We start from the raw sequence: 8,191 nt of genomic DNA, 5'->3' as shown, positions 1-8,191 counted from the left end.
ACTGATCTTATCTTTCTAATATTTGAGATTCTCTCTTATTATCAGATATAAACATATATTGACAGCTCTGTTTTAATGATTTATTAGATACTAACCATATACACGAAGGAGGAGAAATTGTTCTACAGCTTGAAGTATCTTGATTATGATGATGAAGGTGAGTTTTAGCATTCTCTTGCACATTTATTTTTGTTTAACTATGTCCATATTATTTTCACAATATTTTGTAATGTATCTGCGTGAATTAACTTCTGAAAATCTCATATGGTTCAGAGATACATCACACACAAGTCTATCAATTGTTCGAAGATGAGGAGAAAGAGTGGTTGATGGTTCGACCATCATATCCACCACATTATCAGGAGCGCCAAGTCCGTAAAATCGAGGCTGACCAAGCACCTCTTGTTGTCGTTCATGGCTCTTGGAAAGTAGGAGACTTGGTTGATTGGTGGAAAGATGACTGTTTCTGGTGTGCAACGGTTTTGGCAGCAAAAGTGAAAGAACCATTACAGGTATATATTGATGTAGTGAAGTTGTTTGTTATCCAGTCCAACGTTCTTCTTCTTGTACTCTGTACACTTAGTTAAATCTGATTAATTGATTTCAACAATTCTTTTTTTTTTCTAAGTCAATTATCTGTTTTGCAGATTGAGTTGTTTCCACCACCACTCGGTGAAGGAGAAACTTATGCAGCTTTGCATAAGGACGTGCGTCCAACATTGGATTGGTCACTTGAAGATGGCTGGACAGTGCCTTCTGTGGTTAGTTTGTCTTATACGTGATTTGTTTTTGTTTTTTTTTTTGGTATCTTCATTTGTCATAGTTTGCTCATTTTGTTTGGTCACGTGGTGTGGTTGTAGGATGGACGGAAAAGTCAAAGTGTTAAACTTGTGAAACGTGAGAAAGGAGGTTAGATTTGCTACTTACATGGACAATGATTTTATTCTCCTATGTTTGCTTGGTTTTGAAATTCATTTGGTTTTTTTTCACACTTATTTACAGTAGATCATGTACCCCAAGATGTTTGCCAAACTGGAAAAAAGCAAACAGAGAAAGCCAAGAGGCAGAAGACAGAGAGAGCCAAGAAGAAGAAGACAGAGAGAGCCAAGAAGCAGACGACAGAGAGGCACACGCAACAGACGACCGAGAGAAGCACGCAGCAGAAGACAGAGGGAGACATGCAGCAGCAAGTGGAAGGCATTGGAGAAATTCGACAGAATATTGATGAGTCAGATTCAGTTGAAGCTGCAGTTTATGACTTGGAAGAGCTCATCGTTAGAATTGAGTGGATAAAAAAGATGCTAAGCCCAGATGTTGGAGAAGGCTCAACGTGGAAATACCAAGATTACCGCCCATCTTCCAAGGGAATGTGAATTCATAGTGGTGATAGGTTTGTAATCATGTTACATCTTTCTACTTAACGTTTTCTTGTGTTGTATTTTTCACTTCTCTAATTGTATTTTGTTAAAAAACATTTCAGGTTTAGGACGTGAAACTGCTAGTGAAGTTTGACGAAGAACCGATGTGAAATGGGAAAGAGGCGTAGAGTTTTGTACAACAACCAGAAAAGACATGATGATGTATAGGTTGTGTATATATTTTTCCAAGCGCCCTAAGAGCATCCTCAACCCATAAATGCTTAAATGAGAGTGCTTAAGATTTTTTTTGATTTTTTTAATTTTTTTTTTTTTGGTTTTCTTAAAAAAAAGAGAAAAAAAAAGAAGCCACTTACGGGCCGCCACATGTTAATGGGGCCCGCGAAAAGAACAAGCACTCTGGCTCACCGTAGCTTAATCAAGCGTCTCTGCTTCTCTTCTTCTTCTTTCTCTTTTTTTTTAATTGTTTCTCTCTCCCTAAACACTCTTCTAAGCTCCCCCTTTAATGATGCTCTAAGAAGGCTAGTGACCTTTTTTTTTTCTCTGTCACTTCTTTTGACCAACTTCATCTTTGTACACATGTTTTTACATTTGTATAAAGTTAAATGAAGCGAATTCAGTTTTAATTATTTTGTCACTCTGAAAATATATTTTCCACTCGTTAACATTGGATTATTAATCAAACGCAATATTCAGTGTAGAATGATTAGTGAGACGTTAAAGTGTAAAACATCTCTCACTTACATAAAAACTCAAAATCTTGGTTGTGCTAAAAGTTTGAAACGAAAATTTGTGATTCAAAGCCCAATCGTCTTTTTTTTGGTAAACTAATGGGCCCGTAAAATTAGGGGTCCACACTAAAATAATATAAATAGTCGTGTGTCATTGTCTTTACCCTCAACTGCCGCCGTATCAATCGTGGATCAGTGGTATTTTTCTTTCTTCTCTCATTTTTCGATTTTGTGGAGTTAGATAGCTTCCAAGTTGATTTTGATAGTGATTTGATCAGTTTTCTTCTGCATGTTTATTTATTTGTTTTAGTTTGTTCTCATCTCCTTTTGTTTCCCCTGTCAGATCTGATTTTTCTAAAATTTTGTTATTTTGTTTTCAAAATTTTAAAACAAGCTCAAATGATAAAATAGATTGTTAGTATAAAACTTTGATTTAATACAAACTGATTATTATTGTTGTTTCCGGTAATTATCTTTAAAAAAATCAGTTTATATCAGAACAAAGTTTTATACTAATAAACTAATTTTATAAATTGGGTGAACTTTAATATCAAGTTTCTTAGAATCACTTTTTTTGTTTCTACTATTGATTATAATATTTATAATTTGAATAATTGTTTAAATAAGTGTGACTGAAGTGGTGATTAATTTACTTTGAGATTGAATCACATTTTTACACTTTGTGAAAGTTACTCACAATAATGTGACTACAAATGTTATAATAGATGGAGTGATTAGTTTGCTAGGATATTCATCCTATAAAACTTTGTTCATATGCTAATGAATCCTCAATTCCATCAACAATCTGAGTTTTTATTTTGCCATTGTTAATTCAAGTTTTAAAATGTTTGTCTTTAAAGTTTGAAGCAAACTTCTGCTATTCTGATAGTATGTGTTTGAATTTTGTCTAAATTTCTGGATTGGGGTATCTTTTATGTTTGAAAGAATTAATAGTTGAGATGTTAAATGGTTAATACAATTTATTCTCTCTATAAGACTCATCAAAACAAAAGCAAAAAGATATGGTCTCTTTACCCTTCACTCTTCCCTCATAGGATCTTCTTTTTCCATCTTAACTTAATTTGTAGAACAAATTTAACTGTGCAGTTCCTCAAAAACAGAAATGGCTCAAACAAGCTTACCTTTCAAAGTTGGGGAAACCATAGAAGTAAGATCTTTTGAAGGGGGATACCGTGGAGCTTGGTTTCGTTGCAAGGTAATAAAACGAGATTCTACTTCTTCAAAGAAGTAACTTAGTAATCTTTCAAAAGGATCTACTAAGAACATTTGAAGTCTTTGCGCTTTCGAAACATCACTTATATTATCTACACACCCACTTCTTGAAACTTTACTTTATCTTTAAGGTGAATGGCTGAGTCGTGAATGAATGAACCTTGAGAAGGAACATGTGCTTTACTACAGTAGAATCTCTAAAAGTTTCCTTCTAAAGCAAATATGAGAATCATGACATCTTTCAAAAGACTTTATATTACTAATTTAAGGTCACTTGTTTTCTTTGTCTCTTTCTAAAGCACATATTGTTGGAACCTTTTGATAATGCATACACCTTGTTCCCTTTTGTAAATGCAAATCAAGGTATAGATTCTCAATGAAGTTTTTTACTCTAATGAATTAATATATATTTATATTAACTTTTTCCCCAAAAGGGAGATCCGACGTGTTACAGAGAGCCGGTTAACCGGACGAAACATTAGCCCTAGGTTTGGAAGTCAACAACAGAAAAAAAAAAGCAAGATGCAGAAAGATAGAGATCTAGCATGGGTGAAAAGACATGAAGTAGCTCAGCTAAAACTGTGATGGAACACCGACAGCCACCATTTGAGACAATCGTAACTAATTTAAACCAGTTGTCTAAGCCGGTGTACAGATTCATCGACACTAACCATCAAGACCCTACCATCGATAGAGCAGTCCCGCGGCCACGAACGCCACAAATGCCAGATGCCTGAAGATCTGACTACTGAAACCCCTAGCCACCACAAATCACCTTGAGTCGCCTCCGTTTCACAAGTCCGAGGAACTAGGCATGGCCTTTTAGGGCAGCGAAAAACGAAAATCGTTAAGAGGGGATACTCCGTCCTAGAAACAGCCATCCCCAAAGCTTAGATCTGGTTTCCTTTGCTAAACCAGTACAAGATCCCAGATCTCGATGAGTGAAGTGTGAGGACTCTGTTTCCGCCATCCTCAAACGTGGCTCAAAACCCTAGATCCAGAGAGCTACACTCAAAGAAGTTATCAGATAAACAAAATGTGTTGGTGGTTTGATGTCCTTGCATAATTAGAACATGGTAGGTATCCTTGAGGTGACAAACCCACTAACTCATGCTATATTCAATTTTTATTCCTAATTGTTGTCAACTATGTTAATGGACTTAGCTAGAAAGTCATGACAAATGATATTTTTGGAGAACTTTTACTCTTGTGCCCCATAAAAGAGTTAGCTCTCTTAGGGAGACTCCTTTCTTGCTCTTTAGGAGAGAGATTGCTTCTATACAGATAGATTAGGAGACTTCTCACTGAGAGACTGCTCTCACGGGGTGACACTGCTTCCCAGATTCTACTTTCGCAGAGAGGGCTTTCTCAAAAGAGATAAACATGATCTTCCAGTTCTAGATGCCTGAAAAGATACATTGCTCTCTTCCAGACAAACTCTCAATCAGTGATGTATTCATCCACTATCTTCTCAGATTCTACTTTCACAGAGACGGCTTTCTCAATAGAGATAAACATGCTCTTCCAGTTCTAGATGCCTGAAAAGATACAATGCTCTCTTCCAGACAAACTTTTAATCAGTGATGTATTCATCCACTATCTTCGCTTTCCAAACATCAAAAACGGACCCTCTTAGTGCTGCTGCAAAGTTAGTACCAAGTTAGTCCATCAATTTTGCTCAAAATTTGTCCCAAGTATGGATGTTATCGTTGTCGTACCCATCACACATAGTGGAAGGCTGGATCGATATCAACCTGGTCTGTGATATATATTAAAAAGCTTAACATAATCGATTTGACTACATATATAATCAAAGCGCACTTATCTTTTCGATCATACAAGCACTCACACGATATCACCATCGTATTCTACCCGTCTAGACAAAGCTGTAGTCATCAACCATGTTGCAAACAGAGTCCCCACGCGCCATCAGTCACAGAGAGATCATTCATACATTCAAAAGGGAGTTCTTTGGATACATGTGTCTTTAGGTATCAGTACGAACAAGCAATTCAATAGATGTGTCGCCAAATGATGGGAAGAATACAACAGATTTTCTACGACGTGTCTACAGATGCTACCTGAGAGTTGGTGTCTCTTAGTAGAGTTCTTGTGGTATTGGACTCCAACGCCAGGGAGTTGCTTTAGATGCTGATATTTCTTTTGACTTAGCCAAAGTGTCTTTGGCAACGATAAATCGATAATCTCTTTATGCAATCAGTTTCTTCTCACCTTTCTGTAGCATCAATTCATCTCTTTTAACTCATGCAACTCTCACTACATGTTCGTTATATTTTCCCAACCTTAGGATGTGCCATCTTTCAGCATCACATATATCTCTGGCTAATCAGAGGAATCTTAGGCTAAAACTGTTTCAAAGAAGCCAAAAGCCTTATGTCCACCTTATACATTCACTAGTTTTGTAGGTTATCAGTCAAATTAATATTAAAAAACTCAGTGATTGTGTACTGATGCATCATACCAATTATGACTCATCAGAGATTAGGAAGATAAGCATGCATTAAGTCCAAATTAAGAGTCACACACCATCCATTTTTATTTAAAACTGATCTTATCTTTCTAATATTTGAGCTTCTCTCTTATTATCAGATATAAACATATATTGACAGCTCTGTTTTAATGATATATTAGATACTAAACATATACACGAAGGAGGAGAAATTGTTCTACAGCTTGAAGTATCTTGATTATGATGATGAAGGTGAGTTTTAGCATTCTCTTGCACATTTATTTTTGTTTAACTATGTCCATATTATTTTCACAATATTTTGTAATGTATCTGCGTGAATTAACTTCTGAAAATCTCATATGGTTCAGAGATACATCACACACAAGTCTATCAATTGTTCGAAAATGAGGAGAAAGAGTGGTTGATGGTTCGACCATCGTATCCACCACATTATCAGGAGCGCAAAGTCCGTAAAATCGAGGCTGACCAAGCACCTCTTGTTGTCGTTCATGGCTCTTGGAAAGTTGGAGACTTGGTTGATTGGTGGAAAGATGACTGTTTCTGGTGTGCAATAGTTTTGGCAGCGAAAATGAAAGAACCATTACAGGTATATATTGATGTAGTGAAGTTGTTTGTTATCCAGTCCAACGTTCTTCTTCTTGTACTCTGTACACTTAGTTAAATCTGATTAATTGATTTCAACAATTCTTTTTTTTTTCTAAGTCAGTTATCTGTTTTGCAGATTGAGTTGTTTCCACCACCACTCGGTGAAGGAGAAACTTATGCAGCTTTGCATAAGGACGTGCGTCCAACTTTGGATTGGTCACTTGAAGATGGCTGGACAGTGCCTTCTAAGGTTAGTTTGTCTCATACTTGATTTGTATTTGTCCTTTTAGTTTTTTTTTCTTCATTTGTCATAGTTTGCTCATTTTGTTTGGTCACGTGGTGTTGTTGTAGGATGGACGGAAAAGTCAAAGTGTTAAACTCGTGAAACGTGAGAAAGGAGGTTAGATTTGCTACTTACATGGACAATGATTTTATTCTCCTATGTTTGCTTGGTTTTGAAATTCATTTGGTTTTTTTCACACTTATTTACAGTAGATCATGTACCCCAAGATGTTTGCCAAACTGGAAAAGAGCAAACAGAGAAAGCCAAGAGGCAGAAGACAGAGAGAGCCAAGAAGAAGACAGAGAGAGCCAAGAAGCAGACGACAGAGAGGCACACGCAACAGACGACCGAGAGAAGCACGCAGCAGAAGACAGAGGGAGACATGCAGCAGCAAGTGGAAGGCATTGGAGAAATTCGACAGAATATTGATGAGTCAGATTCAGTTGAAGCTGCAGTTTATGACTTGGAAGAGCTCATCGTTAGAATTGAGTGGATAAAAAAGATGCTAAGCCCAGATGTTGGAGAAGGCTCAACGTGGAAATACCAAGATTACCGCCCATCTTCCAAGGGAATGTGAATTCATAGTGGTGATAGGTTTGTAATCATGTTACATCTTTCTATTTAACGTTTTCTTGTGTTGTATTTTTCATTTCTCTAATTGTATTTTGTTGAAAAACATTTCAGGTTTAGGAGGTGAAACTGCTAGTGATGTTTGATGAAGAACCGATGTGAAATGGGAAAGAGGCGTAGAGTTTTGTACAACAACCAGAAAAGACATGATGATGTATAGGTTGTGTATATATTTTTCCAAGCGCCCTAAGAAGGCTAGTGACCTTCTTTTTTTTCTTTGTCACTTCTTTTGTACACATGTTTTTACATTTGTATAAAGTTAAATGAAGCGAATTTAATTTTAGTTGTTTTGTCACTCTGAAAATATATTTTCCACTCGTTAGCATTGGATTATTACTCAAACGCTATATCCAGTGTAGAATGATTAGTGAGACGTTAAAGTGTAAATCAGCTCTGACTTTGAAAACAACCCCAAATCTTTGTTGTGTTAAAAGTTTGAAAGAAATTTGATTGACAATTTACTAAAATAGATTATTTTCAAATTGTTGCCACAGAGATATTAGAAAAAGAAATTATTAAAATATTTCATTTATACTCTAGATATATAAATACAAGTAAATAAATAAAAAATAAAATAAAATAAAATTTTCTTTATAATTTCAGATTATATATTTTCAAATTCGAACAATACCATAATTTGTTTTTTTCAAACTTTTTGTTTTAACTTTTTTTTTTCTGAAATTCAAAAATATCTTTTGAAACTATTTTTAAAATTTTTAATATTTGTTTTATAAAATTTTAAATCTCAATCCCAAATGCTCATTTTTAACACTAAATCCTAAAGTTTAAATTAATTAATTCAAAGAGTATAAATGTACAGTGAAACTTATATAAATTAATAATGTTGGAACTACACCAAAAC

At 35.4% G+C, this 8,191-nt stretch overlaps 2 protein-coding genes across 5 annotated transcripts; both read left to right on the top strand.

Moving 5' to 3' along the window:
* Positions 1–87: 87 nt before the first annotated feature.
* On the top strand, positions 88–1,669 carry LOC130500731 (uncharacterized; the record flags this gene model as incomplete). 2 transcript variants are annotated; one of them, XM_056995696.1, is given in 6 exon segments in its annotated part: positions 88–157; positions 274–512; positions 648–761; positions 861–909; positions 1,006–1,390; positions 1,481–1,669. In XM_056995696.1, coding segments are annotated over 5 exon segments (840 nt in total), but the record flags the coding sequence as incomplete, so codon positions are not given.
* A 277-nt stretch (positions 1,670–1,946) lies between these two features.
* On the top strand, positions 1,947–7,597 carry LOC108845457 (uncharacterized). 3 transcript variants are annotated; one of them, XM_056995693.1, is made up of 8 exons: positions 1,947–2,305; positions 3,215–3,323; positions 5,993–6,062; positions 6,179–6,417; positions 6,553–6,666; positions 6,768–6,816; positions 6,909–7,293; positions 7,384–7,597. In XM_056995693.1, exons 2-7 carry the CDS (start codon positions 3,231–3,233, stop codon positions 7,274–7,276), a joined length of 933 nt encoding a protein of 310 aa, XP_056851673.1. In that variant the 5' UTR covers positions 1,947–2,305; positions 3,215–3,230; the 3' UTR covers positions 7,277–7,293; positions 7,384–7,597. The 3 variants fall into 3 exon arrangements, with proteins under 3 accessions (XP_056851673.1, XP_056851674.1, XP_018474166.2); XM_056995694.1 differs by lacking the exon at positions 1,947–2,305 and having other exon boundaries at positions 2,349–3,323; positions 6,912–7,293; XM_018618664.2 differs by lacking the exon at positions 1,947–2,305 and having other exon boundaries at positions 2,351–3,323.
* Positions 7,598–8,191: the final 594 nt, after the last annotated feature.

The sequence above is a fragment of the Raphanus sativus genome, unplaced genomic scaffold, assembly GCF_000801105.2.
Source record: "Raphanus sativus cultivar WK10039 unplaced genomic scaffold, ASM80110v3 Scaffold0025, whole genome shotgun sequence".
NCBI classification, from domain to species: Eukaryota; Viridiplantae; Streptophyta; class Magnoliopsida; order Brassicales; family Brassicaceae; genus Raphanus; species Raphanus sativus.
This window is presented reverse-complemented; position numbering and strand designations above follow the sequence as displayed.

What these genes read in the sequence shown, in the direction of transcription:
- LOC108845457 (XM_056995693.1), top strand. Translation starts at nt 3,231, where the DNA reads ATGGCTCAAACAAGCTTACCTTTCAAAGTTGGGGAAACCATAGAAGTA. An exon ending in AAATGAAAGAACCATTACAG is followed by an intron (nt 6,418 to 6,552) that starts GTATATATTGAT and finishes TCTGTTTTGCAG; the next exon opens with ATTGAGTTGTTTCCACCACC. An exon ending in CGTGAAACGTGAGAAAGGAG is followed by an intron (nt 6,817 to 6,908) that starts GTTAGATTTGCT and finishes ACTTATTTACAG; the next exon opens with TAGATCATGTACCCCAAGAT.